This window comes from Argopecten irradians, chromosome 2, assembly GCF_041381155.1.
Source record: "Argopecten irradians isolate NY chromosome 2, Ai_NY, whole genome shotgun sequence".
NCBI lineage: Eukaryota > Metazoa > Mollusca > Bivalvia > Pectinida > Pectinidae > Argopecten > Argopecten irradians.
The window spans coordinates 47261389-47284672 of NC_091135.1; the positions used below are offsets into that span (position 1 = coordinate 47261389).

A 23284-nucleotide genomic window follows, 5' to 3' on the forward strand; every position below is an offset into this window, starting at 1 on the left:
CCTGGTGCATCAGGTCTCGTGGGTCCATCGTTACACCCTTCAGCTATCTGTCTCAAGGTCACTTTGAGGTCAAGTTATTTTCTCAAGGTCATTTCAAGGTCACAGATATTTCCAAAATGTTTCAAGACTCATTCATATATTACAATTCGATCAACACAGGTAACAGGTATTTATCGATGTTTTCCTCAAGGATCACCCCATGCCATGGTGTAGAATAAAATGTAGTATGAGACAGCATTACATTCCCCTTAAAGGAATACAATAATCAAAGTCTATAAATATCCACAGCACTTGAAAAGAACACTGTCATAGCAAGCAGTAAGAATCATACACATTATATCACAGTTTATTTAGAGTTGAAAACACATTCAGCTCCTACATGAACTTCCAGTCAACATCTGAAACCTTAATCCACTGATAATCCGTGGAGATAATCCAGTGTCAGGAAACTATTCCTGTAGGTATCTTAGATCTAACTGTACGGTCGTACTGATCAATCCTGTAGGTATCTTAGTTCTAACTGTACGGTCGTACTAATCAATCCTAACAGACAGTGTTTGTATATTCTAGGTTTACTAGGTCAATATACCTTGGTGTAAATTTTACGTGACAGACACAAGCACCTGTTGGTAAAAACTGTCCCTGAAAGCGGTGAACAGGTCTGAACACAAATAATCAATATTGTCCCGGGTACATAATGTCCAGCATCAAGTGACACCACAGAACATGGATTAATTATACACACACAATACTGTTCAGGTAGTGGAACCCATATATTTTTTTTTCATTTTATTCCATTACAATTTCGCTGATTGAATATTAATAGATCAATATTTTAACACCATTCTGTGGTCAATTTTGATTAGAAAGCTTGTATGAATTTAACATCCTGTGTGTTAAATGAAAATTGTCCACAAGGTTCAGTGTACTTTCCAGGTCTTCCAAATCCTGAATGTCTCCTCAAAAGCCAACAAGTTCAGTTTGATTTCCAGATCCACTAAGTTAAGCAGCAGTATATTTCCAGGTCTAGCAAATTGTCAAAGTCCAATAACACACTACTGCTGTATACAGATTTCAGTATGTTCAAGGCCTTCTCAATGCTCCACATCAGATTCTGCATTCACATTATAAATTCAGCGTACGTCCAACATCACTGAATTCAGCATAAATTCATTTAACTTTAACATTGAATTTAACACGATTTTTTCTTATTTTACTGTGGTCTCTGCAGTTCCACAAGGGGTATTATTACTGTGTTGTTCTGTAATGTTCCAGTAGACTGACCCTGCAGAGCTGAGACTAGAGTACAACTGTTAACCTGTGATTGGTATTATGTCACAGAAAGAAATGGATTACAATAATGTTGAATAACAGTATAGAAACTCCTAATATACCGGGATATATTGGGATTAATTTTCACACAATGTACAGGGTGGCCATGGGTTTTAAATGCTATCTGATTACAACCGACTAAAGTTAAATATTCCTTCTTATCTCTATAAATCAAATGTCACTTTTTGTATGGACACTGTGTATACAGGAGTAAGAAAATATATCCTACTACACTTGTAGACCCAATTACACACCTTTCCAATTTGTACTTTGAATCACACATATTTAATATTGAAGGTCTACTACACCAGCCAATGTTACATATCAAAGTATGGTTTTACAGGAGAAATAGTTCTGTAGCTAATACTTATACATTGGGGCTACTGTTTAAAACACTCAGTCACTGATAACATGGAACAGTCTCTAGCGTTAATAACTTTATCAATAATACATATATATTTGGATCCGGTATAATTTATTTAATTTATTTAGCCTAGATTAAGAAAACACTTTTAAATTCTACTTTTCCTTTGAAATGAACAGTTCATCATGAAATTATAGGTATAATGAGCTGAAAAGGTACATATGACATTAGAAAGAAAGTAATATACACTCACACATGTTTATATTGAACATGCTTACAATGAATTCATGATTAACAAAAAAAATCATCATATTTTTTTGTATAAACTGACTATGAAGTAAAACTATCACAACTTCAGAAACTTGCACAAAAACTGAAACTTGATGGAAAGGCATATGTCCAACAAATGAAATGCAAACAGTGATGTTGACATAGTTTATGATGACCTTTCATACACAGATTATGATGACCTATGACCTGAATAATCTTGATATATTGTATAAAATGTCTGAATAATGACTAACAACATTGAGTGGCTGTGAATACTGTTAAGGGGAATGTGATGTCCTGTGACCTTGTAATGATAGAATACTGTTAAGGGGAATGTGATGTCCTGTGACCTTGTAATGATAGAAAGAGAGCTGTGATGACCTTGATTATCATTTCAATACTGCAGAGATCAACTGTAAAAAAGCCTACTGCAACCTCAAGGTCATACTTACATCCTTGGATGACTTTGAGGCGTAGTCCTTGGCATGTGTTACCTCCATCTTAAGTTGTCGGATGGCCTCTTCAGCCTTAGCCGTCTGTTTATAAAATGTATAATAGTTACTCTTAATTAAGCCTATACCTCAAGTTTAAGTCAGCATCATTTCAAATAAATATACATTTCTCTGACTCAGCTTAGTTTAAAAGAAAGGAATCAATATTTTTAAGTTTAAGTTTGATTAAAGCCCCCTCTAAGTTTAAGTTTGATTAAAGCCCCCTCTCCAAACATATGCAACTTTGTATATACTGTATTTAATATGAATGAAGGAAACCAATCTGTTGTTTTTGTATACTAACGCAATGGTACACTTTTGACAAGACAGTCAAGCAGGGCTATAGCCCTACTCCCATCCAGTGAAAATGTAAGAGATTTAACTTGGAAAACTTTTTCTATACGACATTCAAACGTTGGTCACTGGTACATGGCATACTACCTAACCTTAGTAAAGATATGATTCCAGTGACATGTATAATGTATGTTGTACTATCTGTTTGTGTTGGAGCCTGAATAGGAAGAAAATCAAGCAAAAGGATGGACAAGCACAATGCAAATCTAATATTCTATAATTGTTCATTGAGCTCAAGCTGGAGGCCAAACAATACCTAACTACTTTCTAACATTTATTCATAAATGTGTGCTAAGTAGAATTATTGATGAAAACTGGAACTTTATGCAGATTTCTACAGGACGTATAAAAAGCTTATTGTGTGTCACTTTCTTAATTAATCTCGTTAACGAGGACCCACAATGACATGTACATTACTAATGCAAATGGAAAACTGAGTGAGCCTGTTTAAATCTTTATTGATAGATTATTTTTTGGAGGCAGTGAAGCATGAAGCGATACACATCTAATCGTTAGCCTGGCATTCCTTTGGGGCGACACAACAGAACATACCACCATTGTATACGGTTTAAAGGTCCCAATGACGATATACATGCATATATGCATAACAAGGGAATTTTAGGTATAAGTCAAGCCTTCAGGTTTGGGCAAGAAATACTAAATTTCAAAACAGTTTATAACAGTATTAATTCCATATACTGAAGTATGCTATGTTATGGTTTTTATATAAATTTTTGTAATCTAAATGCAAGAACCATTCCTATGAATTAATATTTTTTCTATTGACAATAAAGATTATAAATTCTGATTTTGCAGGGTGTAAAAATACACATGTGACTGAAGATTTGTGTAGGTACCGAGGTAAATAAATATCAAAATAAATACTCGATACCCCCAGAATGCTGCACAGTATATTTCTGTTGAAAATTAAGTTGTGATTTTTAGGGAGGCTAGCTTCAATAGGCTCCTATCACTAGAATGTCAAAATTGATTTCAATCTTGTGCTCAATAAATTTGTTTCTCAGAGAAGATAAGATGAAAACAAGACTTGGAATTCACAGGGGAAATTTGGAATAAAACCTTTACGATGAGCTGGAAAGTTTACTATAGCCTATGACACAAACATGTTATTGTTCTACTTATATCTGGGTCATTACACAACAAACACATCAAACAAGATTCAAAAACAGTGAAACTATCACAGATTTATAATACCAGTAAGTTCTAAATTGTGTCATGCAAACACCATAAAAATAACCGAATAAAAAAATACACTATGTGCAACATCAATTTAAAATGAATCATGCTGGCAATGCTACATTCATACAACATACACCTTACATTTGATAAGAACATCTTAATCCATCAGAAATCTGGGTCAGCAAAGTGTTTGATATATAGTCAATAGGAAATACAGGAGAATGGGAATATAGGATACTTATAGTTACCTCCTCCCACGGATAACAAGGGGGACTATATAATGGGTACCACCAGGGATATAATTATAGGATTGAAGGGTAAGAGAATATTATCATGAGTTATGTACCTCCCCTTCCAGAGATAACATTTATGGATGGATGGGTAATAGCTAGGACATACTATTAGTAATCTCCCCCTACTATGAATGACATTGATGGGCAAGGGATAAAATCACCAGTTATCTGCCCCTAGAGTGAATGACATATATACGGATGGAAGGGCAAGGGATAAAATCACTATAGTTATCTGCCCCTAGAGGGAATGACATATATACGGATGGAAGGGCAAGGGATAAAATCACTATAGTTATCTGCCCCTAGAGGGAATGACATACATGTATAAGGATGGATGGGCCAGAGGATATAATCACTAGTTATCTCCCCCTAGAGGGAATGACATATAAGGATGGATGGACCAGAGAATATAATCACTATTTATCTCCCCCTAGAGGGAATGACATATAAGGATTGATGGGTTAGAGAATACAATCACTAGTTACCTCCCCTATGGAGTAGCGCTGTTTCTCCTGTAACATTTTAATAGTCTGCTGGTGTGCGGTATTCTCCGACTCACGGCGGCCGATTTGTGTGTGCAGATCACTTAGCTGTGATTGGAGAGTGGAAATCTTGCGTTCCCTGTTGGAGACCTGGCAGGCGGACATACAGATGTAAAACTACTGTGACACCAATACGGCAGGCAAATACACATGCAGGCGTTACAAACAAGACATAATATTGGACAAGGAAAATGGTAGATTGGTTTGGTTTTGAAAAAAAAATAATGTAAATAATGAAGGTAAAAATTTACAAAAATATTTACAAGGACTGTATCCTCAGAAATACTTCAATATTATTATGTGAACTTTTTGAATTGTCATGTTTTGAATATCAGGTGTATCCACTTAAACAACATATCTGTTTTGAAATTTAAAGAGAATTTTTACAATATTTGTTTTCAATTCATTTCTTAACTGCAAAATCCACCAAATTCAACAACAAATTATGATATTTTTTCAACTTCATTAAAGATAAAAGGCCTGTTTTCTAATCATAGAGTAAAAAATATGTAGTGCAAGACATCACAAACACAGTCCTATAGCAATATTGTCAAACAATTACAAGTAAAACAAAACATATGGCATTTTGTAGATATCAATATTAATATTACAAAGCAATGCTTGAAGCCGCTGAGGTTGGTTTACTAGTATATACTAGCTTTAAGAAAAACTTGTATATGAAAGCTCAAACATGCATGTTGATTAAGAAATTATGACAGGGAGGTACCAAAATCATATATATAGATAAAACAATGAAGGCAGGGGGAGAGGAGCTGGTTACAAATAATTACCATGATGAAATTTATCAACAATTTGATTAGAAATATTGATATAATTAAGCCAATTTTCTCTCTCCTTTGATAGCAAACCATTGAACACTTTTTAGATGCAGATTAAAGGCTATGGTGAAGAACAACAGGACTACAAATGGCACCGGCCATGAGAAAAGGCACAAACATGTCAGAACATCCTATCTGGTATAGTACCATGGGAAAGGTGGAAATTGTTATAATTAAATCATGATTTATACAAGAAATAGATAAAACATTCTGTGAGACAGGTAATAAACTGTAATGTTCCTATTGATAAACAACAAACACCTACCTCGAGTTGCATGTCCTCAATGCGCTGTTCTGCTTGTCGTAAATCCCTCTTGAGCTGCATGATAGCAAAATCTTTCTCGGCAGACTGACTAGTTGTGGTGGCCTCCCTATCCCCCTGTCCCTCAGTACGTCTCTGTAAAAACATATTAAAGTAATATAGCATACATCATCAATGACCATTTTCTTCTCCAGCTTTTCTTTTCCAGATCAATTATTCTTTTCACAGGCAATGCTAATCTAGACTTGAAAGTATATTCCATTGTTAACTTACATCATCGCGCGAGGCTCTACTCTGGGTCCTAAGTAAGTTTATCTCCTGCTGAAGTTTGTCCATCTGTTCGTCTTTACGACGGAGCTGATCCCTCAGGTCCCTGGACCGTTCTTCAGCATCTTCTACAGTTCTTCTGTAAATACAATAGTAGCCACCATATAAAACACTGAAGTATATACTGGAGAGGCCTCCAGCAGTTGACTCTCTATCTAAGATTGTAACACAGTTTTATTGTTTAAAGTTTTATCAATCGGCTATGGTAATTTCAGACAATAAGACATACTATGCATTTATGTATGTTTGTGGTGAGTGTTTTAATATTATACCAGAGCATGTGTTTGTCTCCTTGAGACAGAGATACTCTACTCTATAGTTCGACCTCCCTGAAGCACACATACAGTCAATGTAATCCAACAGAACGCCTAAATGTAAAACTGATAATTTCTGTACCACTTAACTCTATAGCTTATCCGTGAAGCAATGGATTACCAAACTGTATTTAACAGGCCCATCAGAACACAATACACATAATTCTATTCTAATGAAAAAATATATTTTCAATGTCAAATTATTATTTACTAAGTTGAATGCTGAAAACAAACACTAAATTTTAAATTTCCATCCATCTAGGGGAATGTCCAGGGGAATGTCCAGGCAGGCAGGAAACAGCAGCATATCACTCTTTATTCACTGTCAATCTTTTTCTATTACACAACAGTATATGTATTGGGAATGTACCAATTTGTAAGTATGCCACAATCTAGTAAAATATGAAAATGCACTAAATTTTGCCTGCAACTACATATTCCTCAACAGTATGATGTTTTCAGGAGTTAAAGTCAATTTTTGCCACAATTATCTCTGAACTTTCCTGTATCCAAGATCAGTTCTAATCACAGTTTGGACAAAGTGGAATGACAGAAAAACCATGCATATCATTAATTCATATGACATACAACTCTTAGAAAATTTAACAGAACACTTCCCCACCATCCTTACCTGGGTCGTGTTGGGTAGACATATTTGGCTGAGGGAAATGGAACAGGTTTTTTATCCATAAATACAAAGTTCCCACGACCACATAGGACAAACTACACCAGAGGACCAGCTAAACATACTGTACTACAGTTATAATCAAGGACTGATTCGAGTAGTGAACATGATACGCGAGTTGAACGATTTTAAAACCTGATAATGAGCTTTTGTTTCAAAATTAAATATCCAGTTACTTGTAATTAGGATGCATCAATCGTTGATTTATGGCATTACAGACAAGATTTAACAACTAAATCATGAACTATACAAGGGTAGCAAAACAGGTGACAGCAAAATCAGAGAGTGTATGTTATGTGTTATGTGCCTGGAACTTTTACCAGGGCGGGGAGATCCTGTGATTTGTGATTGAGTTTAAGGAAGGCGTTATCAGAGATCTATTTGTCTCACTCCATTACCCCTTAAATCCTCTGTGAAACATAATCACATGTACACCCAGCAGGCCCTGCTTAGTTCTCATTCAATACACAAGCCAGCTGACAAAATGTATGTCTGTGAACATACCCAACCCCCTGTACACATGTGGCCAAATCAAGGGCCCGCGTTAATCATCAAACGCTTAAACAATACTTCTATTGTGCTTGACATCTAACAAATACATATATAGAATAAGAATACCATTGGCCTATTGTAAATACTGTTTGTGAATTAATCTGTAAATAATGATAACCTAGAGATGTTGATAAACTTTGTCATACCTTACAACAAGTACGTGTACCATATCTCAATAATTCCCACTATATACAAAGTTCTACACCAAACTTCTTATTGTTTCTGTTTACAACTTAACAATGTACAAAATTTGCTGATATAGAAGAACTAGCCTATCATAGTAGGGTTATTTTAAAATCCTCCTTAACTCCACCATCTTTACATGGTGATATACTTACAATCTTGCAGCCTCTATATGGGAGCCAAATACTTGATCATGCGAAAGCTCTCGAAATCGGACAGCTTCAGTCTGAAAAATAAAGGATTATCTCTTATGCTTTTTGTCTATCTTTACGTCTTTTATTTGCACAAAACGATAACAGTCATGGTCATTTCAGCTAGAACATGCCAGTTGTTGATTGTGGATGAAACTATGAGTATTCAGAGGAAAATCACCATTCTACGGTCAAATAAAATATCTAAACATACATATTATTTCTTAATACTTTTAGAAATCCATTATAAATTTTCAACGTTAAATACATTGCAATTCAGGTAAAGTATTGTAAACATGGATATTTTCGTGAGTGCTTAATTTCGCGATTTGCATGCATAAAACTTTAACGGTGTTGTTATTTTCATGAAAAATACACTTTCAGACTTTTAACAACAATAAATTTACAAAATGTTACTTGCAGGGAAATTTTCGCAATAAAGCGACCTTTTTGTAATTGTAAATTTCTCCCTTCGTGTAAATTTCCACGTTTAACGCTAACCAATATATCACCAAGACATAAAACCAAATCTCCCACCGACTCTCGATCCTGGCCTTTACTGTTGTCGTAATTCTCGAGAATTAGACCCTACTAACGATTTAAACAAAACGTACTTCCCAACGGCCAGTGTTTCAGTCCCTTTACCGTTGTCGTGATGCTATATAAGACCTAGTGACAGTATTTATACAGAACGACTCCCAAGGCCAGTGTTTCAGTCCCTTTACCGTTGTCGTGATGCTATATAAGACCCTAGTGACAGTATTTATACAGAACGTACCTCCCAACGGCCAGTGGTTCTGTCCCTTTACATTGTCGTGTGATGCTATATTAGACCCTACTGACATATTTATACAGAACGTACCTCCCATCGGCCAGTGTTTCTGGCCGTGCTTTGTTGTGACAGTCGTGATGCTATATAGACCATCTGACATTATTTATACAGGTTCCACGAGGTTAGAGTTCTCTTGGCCTGAGTGCTCCACTGCTCTCCTGAGATTAGTTGGTTGACCGTGGTTGAGGTAGGTTCTCTCCCTGAGTGCTCCACTGCTCTCCTCCTGTCGGCTCAGGCGCGTTTGTAACTCCTAAATAATACAAAGTTCAAGGTTAATATCAAAGGCAAGGTCAAGGTCAACTAGCTGCAATATTGTAGCTCATAAGACTTTTTGACAGAAAATGGTATCATCCTTAGAGCTACAACTGCCAATGGAGCAAAGCAATGACTATGCAAACCATTATAAAACGTTTGTTTGCATTTTTATTGTACTTGTTTGATATCGCCAACCTACTAGGTAATAAAACTGAACCACATAAAATATCAAATTCTCATCGAGGCATTTGTTTTTTTTTTACATAATACATATGAAGGTCTTTCTGAAGGGAATTTATACGTTAAGTTCACACATTGTGAATTTGACATCTTGTGAGCGGTACGGTAGATATTAAGAATGGTAGTTATGTTTGTTTTGGATAAAAATAATATGAAATGCATGTATACGCATAAAATAATTGGAAACCTACAAAAAAGTATAGAAAACTATGCCCGAGTGATTTTCGGAGGCAGTGCTCCACTACGACACATAGGGACCAATTCGTACCCGGCCGAAAGGTATAGCAGGCCGGGTACGTATATTTGTTCTAAAGGTCAACATGAAAGCCTTGGTCAAAGTTAACAATGGGGTAGGTAATAGTCGATGGTGGGTCGAGATTTACATGAAAGGGCAAGTAAAGGTCAACATGGAAAGGGTCGGCTAAAGTGCCACTGCCACTGAATGGATAAAGGCTGACATATAACTTCAGTACACCACTCTGGGTTATGAGTTCCAAGCCCACATTGAGCAATTACAAAAGGGACCATAGGTCTATGGTTTTTCTCTGATTACTCCAGATTTCCTTTACCTATTAAACATTAAATGAAACTAGCTGTTAATTGGACATAAAACAAAACACCCTCAAACCTTTATTTGTAAATCCATTACCATGTTAGAGGAATGTAAAGACTGCGTCTCCAGCCGCGTGGTGTACATGGACCTCGTCTGGCCATCAGAGGTCAACACGCACTTACTCAGGGACTTGGCCTCAGACCGAGACTCCTTATTGGACCGCGACTGTATAACGCTGCCATCCGACAACGACTTACTCTGATATCCTGACCAAGAATTTCTATCTGACATTGACTTAGACTGAAAATCAGCATGACGTTGTCCGTCAGAGATTGATTTAGACCGAAATTCAGAATTATGCTGTCCGTCAGACATGGTTTTAGACTGAAAATCAGCCCGCTTTTGTCCTTCTGATATTGACTTTGATTGAAAATCAACATGACTTTGTCTATTGGACACAGATTTAGACTGTAATTCAGCATGACGCTGTCCATCAGACTGTGATTTAGATTGGTTGACTGACGTGGACTGTTTATCTGAAATGCTTTTTGATTCGGAATCAGATATATAGGATCCATCTTGGTTAGATCGGTCTAGGAACTCTGACATGGAATTAACACTTGGCATAAACACTGATTTCTTATTCGTTGTGAGTTGTCTGTCGCTGTCTGACAAGGAACTGTCCACAGATCGTACATCTGACCTGGAGCTAGCCCGACTCCTGGACTGTGTGTCACTGTATAATCCTGATCTGATGTCGGACTTCCCATCTGACCCAATGTCTGATCTGGACCCAAGGTCTGATCTTGACCCAAGGTCTGATCTTGACCCGACATCCAATATTGAGCCATTGTCTGATCTTGTGTCAGACTCGACTCCATCACTCTTCCTGAGTGGGCTATGATGTATAGTTGATCTGTATATATTACTCATGTTCACAATCCAAAGACTTCAATGTGTAGTTAACTCCATGTCACAAATTTGTTCACAAGCAAATCACTGATTAGTATTTCTTTTCACCGTCGTGTAAACAGAAAACAATTCTGTTACATGAAATCATAGCTGTCCAATACAAAATGTCACTTTTTTTTTTATATAAATCCTAAGACAACTTTTGTCTGTAAATCACTGCTCCAGCCCAAGATTTTTCTGAATATGAATCCAGAGGACAAAATTTGTTAATCCAATATGTTTCACCAAATTGAAATCGAAAAATTATAACTCTTCTCCGAGGAAAACTGAGACTGCTCCAAGGAAAACACAAGTATTCCGCCAAGAGAACTGGTTGTAATTGAAGAATTAAAATACAAGTCTGATCATCTACAGCAACAAGTGATGCACAAAATCAGTGAATCAACCAATCAGGCTACAGTATTCAGTCATGTGACGCATGACTAAACGGAGCACTTGTACTCCTGAATGTGAGCTGGCGGAAGGAGAACAAATGCTCCTCTATTTGACTGGAAATTCTTTCCTACCTATGAATGTCCATAGGTAGGTTGGGTATCACTTACAATACAGGTCGGTGTTTTAATTCTTTTGTCTGACAATAAGTGACTGTTAGTTAATATATTGTGTGTACTGTCAAGGAAGGAAGTTGGTAATGATAGGTGATTGATTTCCTGTATTTATAGGTAATTATATATGTTACTCACCTATATCATATATGTTATCATGTTTATACTCTTACCTCCAGCATGGCATCCGCCCTCGTCTTTTCAATGGTCAGGGCGCGAAGCTCTCGCTCGAGGTCACGAGCCTTCGCCATGTATTCCTGAAAAATACAATTCAATATATCAATGAATGACTTATTTAGAAATAAACAAAAATGTGACTTTCTTTAAATATCCTCGCAGCATAAATTTTGAGTTCTAAGTATTTGTTTCTCCCCTGATAGTATGTATGTACTGATGATATATAGGTTTATCTGGGCTAAATGATACAGTCAGTACCAGGTTGTACCATTCACACCAGTATAGAAAGTCGCTTTTCTATGTTATACTGGTACAGATTTACTAATTAACATCGGATTAATTATTAATAATGCAAGTTTCTATGTGGATTGAAACCAGGGTATAAAGGGATTTACAAGTACTAGATTTGGTATGACGTATCCCAGTTTTATAAATCAATAAGTTACATTGTAATGCCTACTTGGTAATAAGTATTGAAATCATCCGCACATTGACAATATGGATGTAATATCTAATGGTAGAAAAAACATTTCACACATCATTTTAGTTCCTGTCTGATAGTGGACCTAATGTGAATAAAAATGCTTTGTTCTATATTTGACCTTTTGGTGAAATGTAATGTTACAATGGGGTAAACTTTTGGAGTACCAGGAGAAAAACTAACGACCAGTGGTCAGTATCTGGCAACTTAATTCCCTCCGTGGGATTCACAACACAGACCCAGAAGTGGAGGGCATGTGGTAATATGTCAAAACATCGAAACCATTTTGCACTCGGCCCATGTGGACCTCTGGGTAAAATAAAAGGCATTGTAACTTTGGTATCAGAGATTGTTCTGACCACAGTAAATGTCTAATGCTTTTGACAATTAAAGCAAAGTGGGTGGCACAATAAATCTTCTAAAACAAAATATTTAATTCTACTTTTAAAAGTAAATAAACACCAATACATAGATATAAACTAAAATCTTTCATCAGAAAAACCCTAAGGAAAACATTCAACTAACCATTAGGTTTCTTCTCAGGTGACAGCTGATTTCTATTGTGAGCACTTTCTTTTCAAAATAGTTACTATTTCATACATGATTTTATCAGATCAGATTTAAACCTAGAAACTTTTAAGTATCCTTGAATCATCTAAACTGAAATGTTCATGATAAAATTATGTCAGTACTGTACATGTATTCAGCTTAATACAAAATAATTGAAATTGCAAGTTGGGTTTCTATTACCATTGATATACAAGGTATCTATATACTTACTGAGCTGAGTGGGCTAAGGGGAGACAATAACTATTGTTTTGACGATTTAAACACTATCACAGCACACTGTACATTATAACAGGTATATAGCGTATGTCACCTGTGTATTTATACCCGGGCTGGCGGTTTACTTGTCTGAACTTGAGGGGGTGGTCCGCCTCTAACAAGCCTATATACCACACTTGACTGGGCTCGATTCAATACAATCTGATTAAGCCATAATATGGCCGATTGTCATTTAACAATATGTGGACACATCTCCATAATTCAGGATCAGCACGCTTAATGCTTTACCACTTATTGAGTGTGAAATACCTGTGTATGAATATCCAGCCTTAAAAATTGGCCAACTTAAAGCACAGACTGACGTTTATATGGCAATCACATTGTAATAGGTTATAGGGCTAGACACCTCACAGCAATGTCATCATACAGCCTATTTTAGACTGATTCTATTACATAAAAGTTGCATGTGATGTCATATAGACCACATGTTCAGATACATTAAGGGAATGTCACCACAGATGCATTGAATAATTTATTTATTTATCTTTTTATCTTATCCCAAATTTGTAACATTCCCTCCAGTTTATGTATTTTTACTGCCCTAAGCAATTATTGAGTAAAATGGTACACAAAAAGGTAATTAAATTTCATACCAAATGTAGCAATAGAGCAAATTAATATACATTTGTATATGCATCTACTAGACCACAAGTTGAAACCAATCAATATATAATACCTGATAACTTAACAAATTTAAAGTATACCTGAGCCTTCTAACTAAACGATGAAAGTGTGGCCTATAATATCATCCTAATTTCACCCTAAAATACACCTATTTAGACCTAAAACAATAAACAATGGTGTACTATGTCTCTGTACAATAGGTATTCTTATGTTACACAAAAGTCAGGGGTTGTCCATTCATGTACATAAATAAAACATACTTAATCAGATAATATCTTGTTTGAAGAGATCCAATTCCAAAATAAGCGACTGAAATGTTTTCTCTATTGACAATTGAGGAGTTTTACTAATAAGGCTTGCTATTATAGGTATATAGGAGAGGTTTGTACTGACATGTCAATAGGCCACAGCTAACGAGCTCATTCTCATCTTTCATTATTTAGGTATTGAACTATTCCTTGATCTAATTAGTCATTACGTTTTTAAAATATAGGGAAAATGTTTACTTGACCAGAGTGAACAAAATGTCATTCATAAATGTCAACAGCAATGCATGTATCTAAACATACAAATAATCAATACCATTATTATAAGAGGCCCATGGGTTTTAATGGTACATTACATATAAGTTCTGAGATATCAGATACAAAATCTTTCGTTATTTATCTCAACATTCAGTCTGTTTTTATGTACATAAAAGATAACTTAAGCCCGAATTAGTCAGCAAATGCATATATCTTTACATCTGATTTCAGATGTCTGGATCTTTTGGTAATTGCTGAGAAGCCATTCAGAGATTTGCTATATCTCAAAACCACTAAAAAAGCATCAAAATCATGGTCAATATATAGTTACACGTACTTGGTAACCCTCATGCTATCACACTACAGAAGTTGTATAAGGTCATCTTCCCAATACCTCTTTGTTGTCAATAAGAATTTTTGAATAATTTCAGTTCATTGCATTTTTCTGACCTTGAACGAAGGTTGAGAAACTTTCAGTTGACCAAACTCTAAGCTTTTATCCAAGTATGCTTCAACAAAATTGCATGGACTCTTTGACCTTGAATGGAACTCAAGGTCATTCAATCTAACAAACTTGGTATCCTTACCTTCCACAAATTGACCGTGGCGACCTTCAATGAAGATCAGTATAAATACATTTCAAATTTAGATTCAAAGTTTAATTTTATCATTGAATTATCTCAGCAATGATAAAACATATAAAAATTTATATGAATAGCAATTGAATATTGATTATACCTAACAAAGCCTTGTGATTACAGTACAATATTTATTTTATGTCCTCGTTCTGTATATACAACACCAAGACAAAGTCATTGTATGTCACTATACAGTATGGCTATAATTGTCTGTAGAAGGTTTCATGGAGAAAATGGTTTTATACTGTTAAGCAATCATCAGGTATGAATGAGGAATCAATTTCAGACTTATAATACATAATTGTCACAATTATTCCTTCATTGTTTACATTCATCTGGGCTACAATTATATTATAAATTGAATATTCCATGAGGTATATATAAATACATGTACTCAAAATCAAATAAATCAATGATAGCAATCAGGACAAAAGTCCATACTAATGTTCAGTTATCATTAGTGTTTTTAATATAAAATACCTATTTAAAATGACTTTAATTGGAAAAGTGCCATGAAACATTACAATCATCACGGTCAGCTAATACAACTGAAACCGTCAGTACTATGAACAAGTTCAATTAAATTGCAGCCACTGGCAGGTTTGATTTATGGAGATTCTACTTCTTCCTAGAAAGTTTAATCTAGATAAGAATGGTATTCCTATGTAGCTGTCAAAGCAGCTCATTGTTTAGAATTTTCTTGCTTTTCCTGAGACTGCAGATGCAACAATTCTATACTTAATACTAAGAAAAGAACCGGAACATTAGAATAACTTTCTAAATCATACGCACAGGTACAATTAGTTCATTAACATATGACATCATTTTGTAGAAATTTATAAGGTACACTGGCATGTTTTGGAATCCTCTTGCAAATATGTAAAAACATTAGAACATTTTACCTGTTATCATAATTCAATGTGACATGGATATGAATGAAAACTAATAGCAAAATCCCAACTGTTGGAAAGGGAAATAAAATCAAAAAGTTAAAGCCTGGAGGCGGTACAAAGGACGCCAATCTAACAGGCTTGCTACTATATATGACCATCCAAATTCCCAGGTAACCAATTGTTATAAGGTACCATCATTATCCCAGGTAACCAATTGTTATAAGGTACCATCATTATCCCTAGTCTTTATCTGCCAGTGGTACCAGATTTATGTCTGTTGATACTATCCATGGGGTTCCATAGGGCTGTTAGTACAGTCAATGGTAGGTAGAGCTTACTGGCCCTATATGATAGCTGGCTTATGAATGACAAGTTCAATCTTAAGTTTATAAAAGTTTTAAATGATCCATCAAAACTTCAGAACATTAAATCATAACACCTTTTCTCATATTTCATAAGGGAAACCATAAAAAACACAACACATCATATATTTTTTTTATAATACCTGCAGGTTGACATTTGTACCTTTTCTTCCTTTGTTTTTTTTATATATAAATGTAACATGAAGTTACAAATAAATTAAAATCATGAGTTGTTTACTATGTTTCATATGTATTGTGCCACCCATAACACATACTTTATGTAGAAACATTGTATTATTCAACAATCAATCACGCCATTATTGTGTAAACAAAATGTTTGCTTTGATCACTTTGATATATTTCCACTATGCTATCTGTATGTTTATTGTAATGTGATTTCATCATTTAACATAATTCAGAATAACTTTAATAATATTTGTACACCAGAATTACATCTGTTTAACAGAAATATGTAGCGATGAGTGTTAAACTTTAGGTATGTCGATGATAACATTATTATTACACTATAACAGTATGTACCATACCAATAAATACCTACAAATCAATAGGGGCTTACTCAAATATCACGACCAGCTGATAAGGACAATCTTATTTTAGCACATACATTGTTCCGCGACTACTCTGACAAATCACGGTTATTGGATACTGTACCAGCGCTGGCCCAGGTATAAATACAGTGTTAGTAAGGTTGGCTGAGGTACCACAAGGCCCTATACAGGGTGACATGTCATTACAAGCTACAGTAGAGTTAAGAGGTGCTGATAACCTCTACAGTAATTAGTTACACCATATTTTAATGTTGAAATCAAATAACATGTCTGTTGATGAGGTAGTAAACTTTTACTTTCAAACTTTTGTCTTTTTTCTCTCAAAGATCTCCTTATTCTTAGTGTTTTCCATCATACTCTCAGCCATGCTCATTTTAATATGGATACACCAAGTTGGAGTCCCCAGCAAAATTACTTTTTCAATAGTCAGTGCATTGGATGACCTGAGATTTTTGACACCTTAACCTTTTAGCCACAACATCAGGATCCTATAAACATTTACAAGTACATATATCCTTTATAATGCTAAGCTACATTATTGTCAACATTATGTACAAAACTCTAAAGTTATCAATTTGACCTCATTGAAATTACCTATGCTTTACTGCAGATTTCAAAATGTCTTGATGGGAAAAAGTTCACATTTATAAACTAAGAATGTCTTGATGGAAAAAAAGTTCACATATAAACTCAGAATGTCTTGATGGAAAAGTTCTTATATATAAACTCCGAATGTTTTTAGTAAAATTAAAGGTGTCTTACAAAGAACTTGTGCTCAAATGACCCGACTGGCAATGGTAAACAGTGGTAACTTGGTTCTCATGTACATATAAAGAATATAAAATTCAGAGGTTTCAAAACCACCTTTTGAGACAACAAGGGTAAAAAAATTTTGAGTGCTCCATTAAAGATTACCTGCAAGACCTAGATACATTCCTGTGTAAACATATTCTCGATATCTAATTTATTACCAAATAATGTCAGTTTTATCACACAGACCAGAATCTATACAAAACCGACATGAAACCGGCTCCACTATACAATAGGTATAAAACGGAGGAGTTTACAGTAGAGCTATAAAACTGAGACCCTGATGATAAACCTGAGCACCTTTCAATATATTTCATATAAACTATGTACATCATACATCATCCTTATGGAGAACAGACTGTTGTAAGAAGACATGTACAGTTGTGTATCAGAGTATAGTCATATGTAGCCTGATGGAAATTAGCTTATTTGATTTCCAATAAACAGAAATTACACAAAAGGGAAACAGCTTCTTTGATAAATCACAAATCACTGAGTTTATCAAAAGATTTCTCTGGTACCTGAATATTCTTGTAAGAAACTATGGTAACATATACAGTTTATATACACAAATGTAGCATCAATAAAGTATCTAAATACACTTCTCAACAAGATTCTATAGACATCATGGTTTTATAGTATGACCTCTATATGTACATGGTATGTAGAATACCTCGACCTGTTGTGTGACTGAAAGTTTTATATCTGCTCTACACAAAACAAAAATCTGCTTGGTCAGCCAAAATCATGGATTAAGATTATTTTTGAACATATGTAAATTCAATGACATTGATTCACACAATTTTAGTTTAAAGTTTCTTTATTTATATTCTTCATACAACAATGTAATATACAATTGATATAAAGGAAAATAGAAACAAGTGTATAAGATACTTATATTAATCCATCACCTTGAAATAAATATACTTATATACATTCTTGATATACAGCACATAGAAAGTTGACTTAAGCAAAGTTTGCGAAATATTTAAAATGGATAAAATGAAAAGTATGTACAGAGTTTTCTAGGGAAACATGGGTAGGAATAGTAAAATAAATAGGAATTAATGATGGAAATGTAGAAATGGGAATTTTTAGTAAAAGGGGGAGGGAGGGGGTGTAGGGTTTTGGTTAAAATAGGACAATTTTTATCAATAAGATTTTTCTCTGCATTGACAGATTATAGTAATGTCCTGATAGCTTGACCTTCGATTGCTTGATCGTCCCACTAATCATCTTCATAAAGGTCTAAAACTGTACTGATGGATGCATGGGGGAACATGACTTAAACTATAATGCACCATATAAAGATGAAACAGCAACAAGAATTACATGAATAATTTGACTAAGTTAATCACTAAAAGCTTAGTAAAACCAAAATGAATGTTAGTTACAGAAATATTGCCTGGTGAATTGAATACTTGCTTAAGTATAGCCCCAGATATACAGGCCCTACTGAATAGCTACAACTTTATCTACCAAACTCACTAAGCTAAAAACATATTTATATTGTAACAGTGTAGCCTGTCTTGTATACGGTACTTACTGGCCAGCCATTGTCCAGGGACAATACAAGACTCACTACAGACTTTGTAATCCTGGGGTGACTGGCTAATCTGATTATAGAACTAAAGTCTATAGTTGGTTTTCTTTGTGTATTTGTAGAAACTGTTGGCTTGCACTCCAGTTTGTAGTACTACAAAATTCCTCTGCATTGCCTACCAAACATGTTCCAAACCACAAAGAATGAAATATTTCAAATTCAGAGTTTAATGTAAAGAATGAAAAACTTTATAATTTTACAACAGAAGGTATTGCTTCAGACATGAACAACAATAAGGAGGTCATTTCTAATTACCATAGGGTCAATATTTTCTCTACAGCCGTAAATCCCAATTTTGTCTTGGCGAGCAATACAAGAACACAATGAAGCAAAACACAAAAGCTGATAACGGAATCACCTACCTGATCCTGGGACATAGTCCTGTAAACGACTAACTTCTGTCAAAATGCACTAGTTGTAACATCCACCGACACATACTTGTTACTAGGACCAGCCAAACACACTAGGAGTACTTTATGGAGAACAGGCCATAAATCTAACAGGGTAAACACACTTTTATAAGGAGGAATAATGTTTATATACGGAACATCCACCCTCCTAAAGCCTGATATAGTACAACTTCTCCAAAGTCTAACATCTCCCTTTAAACGATCACAATCTCAGTCAGCAATCTTTTGAGCAAGAATAGGCAAATCTTTCAAATTAAAACAAAACAAACAAGGCATGTCAACAACAATGAGTGTGAAATATTGCCTTAGTTGGTGTAACCCTAGTAAATACCACTTACAATATAGCCCTGCTATACACAGACACCTTTTTCTTTAGCCCTTGTAGCCAAAAGCAATACCATCTGATAATAAGAGATAGACAGAAGCAATGTGCCAAGGTCAGTGCACATGTGATTTAAAAAAAAAATCTCAATAGTGCTAGATATCTGTAGAATAGCAATTCAAAATGTGTATTGGGATCTCATTATAAATGGTTTTTTGATGTTAAAAACTCTCAATTCCTTCATTTTGTACATAATCTTCTGTGTATATGGGCACATATATTTGAAGTGAGAAAAAGGGTTGGTAAATGGTCATGACAGGATGGTATGATTGTAGAAGACCAATATGGAGCATTTATCATCATATTCTATATCCTTATTCTAAGTCTTTCTTATTTCTTGCCTCCTCTGAATACACATGCATTTTATTTTGGTTTTTAAGGGTTTAGGCTAATTACTGCTTTATCACTTAACATTTTCAGTGTTAGGGCTTGCTGTTACAGCTTAGTATGATAATATGGAATGAGGTTTTCATCTGCAGATTATATATATCCTCCTGTGATGAGGTATAAATTGCCATTCCCATGTCAAAATCTAGGAAGTCCTATAATTAATTCAATAATGTAAAGCCATTTGATAGGGATCGAGGTGAAGCAGTTAAGCATATATGTTCCAAGTTAGGTCAGTTAACTATGTATCAAAATTCCAATCAATTGAAATGATGGGACTTACAAATGTGTTTGTAAAAGTTGCATTCATATACCAGTATATTCTGTATTTGCATATTACAGAGTTATCTGTCCTTGCCGGTAGGTATTGATTGTGACGTTATATGTAACATCAATTTTTTCGGACAAAGCAATGTAAATTGTGAACAGGAAATCATGATGTCACAATGGATACCTACCCATAAGGGAGCTAACTCTGTAATATGCTAAGACAAAATAGATTCTGCCCTTGTGCCTGTTATGCTTCCTACCTAACGGTAGAATTAGACTAATGCTATTCCTTTGTGAAAACTGATACTGTTGAATTAAACCAACTGCACATATGCCACTGATGTCTCATTAAAAATAAACCCGACTGAAGGCTGGCGTTCCATTAAATATTAATAAATATCAATTTTACTACCACGATTTCTCCCTGTGTTTATAGTGCGAACCAGATTAGGATTCCTTAAAAGGCTAGTAATGAATAATTCAACACAGATACTGAGTCTATTTACACAAGTTATTATCAATGTTAATACAGAGCAAATATATCGTATACGTATATAGGTACTGTTGTAGACACTGGAATATACTGGTGAATCTAGTATATAGACTAAAACTATCTTCTACAGTACAGGTACTATAGACTAAAACTCTGCCGTTAGTGTAGGTACAAGACTTAGAACTCAAGTAACTACTTGTGGCAGGGCCTGATAACATTGATCAGGACGCATTGAATCTGATAAATTCAATACATTATCAGTCTTGACATTCAAATATATGTACCACTCATTCAGAGCCATACATTCAGGCATTGTACCACCATTTCAATGCTATACTTATCAATACCATCAATCTAAAATCATTATTACCAGGATCTATTGTTGAAGTAGTGTTCAAATCTACACTTGTACATGAATATGTTATATTGAATTCAGGTATATATACGACAATTCATTGTGGCAGAGTCGTGAGTTCTGGGCATTGGATTGAAATCCTACGAGAAAGGACTCAGATTTTTCCAATGGACTTGTCAACATTTTCACATCCCAATAACAATATTCTTAGTAATGAAAGTCGCGAAAATTTGATATATAATTTAAATGACACAAGTATGTAGTATGCTGGACTCTTCTGAAAAAATCCTACAAAAAGCCCATGAAAGAGAATGAAGTAAGGGCTATACATCTATATTCCTATGACCTTTCCAACAACAATATCCTACATATGTATACCAGCCCTCACATTTTGTAATTAGGATTAGAAATTGTATCCAACAATTGTGAATTCCTCCATATTTTTGTAATTAAAGATTACAAGTCTATAATAAATTTAATTAATGCTATAACAACATAAATTAAGCAATTGTCCCTTGATTAATTAAAAGAAATGAAATTTCAATTTGATTTATGCTGATGTAATCTTTTAAATTGCCTGAAAGAAAATTCTCTCAGTGATCACAATCTATATTATTTCTGTACACTAATACTGTAATTTAACATAACATTCCAATTAACGATATTGATAGTGTCGTCCTCTTGGTGAGCGAGGAATGTTTTCGCCATGTCACACACAGTAAGTTAAGCTGACTATATATAACTTACGGTAGAGTTAGCAGCCTCCACAGGGTCCTTCCACGTTACTTTTTTACTAGCTAGGGGACTGTGATGAGGGCTGTACCCCCCTCCTCCATGTCTATCCATTGTGTGGTACTAATTAGAAATCAGTTAATTAATCCCGCATCATTCACAATAATTATGTATCCTCTATATATTCCTAGTGTACACCAACATGCTTGATTTATCCAACACAAACCTCCGTGTTTAATTGTCAAGTGTAAAACTCCAATGTTTCAAGGTTTTTTGTTGTAAAGAATTAGTCCATTAGAGGAGAGCTTAACACACAAACCAACCAACCTTGCCCGTCTCCTAAGTTCTCTACACATATGCTAAGTTGTGCTTTCAATTTCGGAGTTGTAAAGGCAGGCTCAGTCAGACCTATTGAATATGCATTGATAAATACAAACTCCATTGACAGCCTTATCAGGTATAGGTAGGTCCGCGGGAAGTTTGGATTTAGTGTGGCGGACATGCCCTCACATGCACCTGTATATATACACAGGGGAATTCCGTGTATTACACCCAGTACTCCACTACCTAATTGTTGTTCCTTTACTATATCCTGATCACCACTAAGCAATTTGCTCGATCGACTGTGAAAGCACACGCACAATGTCATGCATGCATGCACACACAGATGGCTATCACAGACAAATTCATGCACTGGCTTAAAACATCCGTTTGTCTAATCAATGATGAAGAATAAACATTGAAAAACATCCATTTACCCTAACAACGATACTGGCTTTATGTTCAGCATTTACCTGTACAGTCAAATGTTATATGGTTGGGAATGGCCTCCATTGTTATAACTTTAAATACGATCGTGTATCCATGGTTTTTACAGGTCGTACTTAAACCTTAATGACCCAACAATAATTGATGGTATATTGATTCATTCCAGATAAGAAGCTTGAACAAGACTTATGTACACGAGTCATTTTATTAGTCAACCCATTAAACAGAGAACTATTAATATTTTAAGCTTCTGTCAAAGGAATTTCCAGATTCCTTAAAGATAATCAATATTGTATTGCATTGCCTTTTACAGTGAATTACAAAAATTAAAACTTAATCTTTATTTACAAGGGATTTTATCTCT

At 34.9% G+C, this 23284-nt stretch overlaps 1 protein-coding gene across 1 annotated transcript in view; it reads right to left on the reverse strand.

The window, feature by feature from the left end:
• The window catches only part of LOC138315733 (uncharacterized), an 86690-nt gene that overhangs the window by 58280 nt on the left and 5126 nt on the right, over positions 1 to 23284 (reverse strand). The window contains 9 exon segments of the mRNA XM_069256977.1: positions 2419 to 2502; positions 4790 to 4936; positions 5951 to 6082; positions 6221 to 6353; positions 8164 to 8234; positions 9062 to 9089; positions 9183 to 9209; positions 9211 to 9281; positions 11770 to 11853. Coding sequence (XP_069113078.1) covers positions 2419 to 2502; positions 4790 to 4936; positions 5951 to 6082; positions 6221 to 6353; positions 8164 to 8234; positions 9062 to 9089; positions 9183 to 9209; positions 9211 to 9281; positions 11770 to 11853 — 777 coding nt within the window.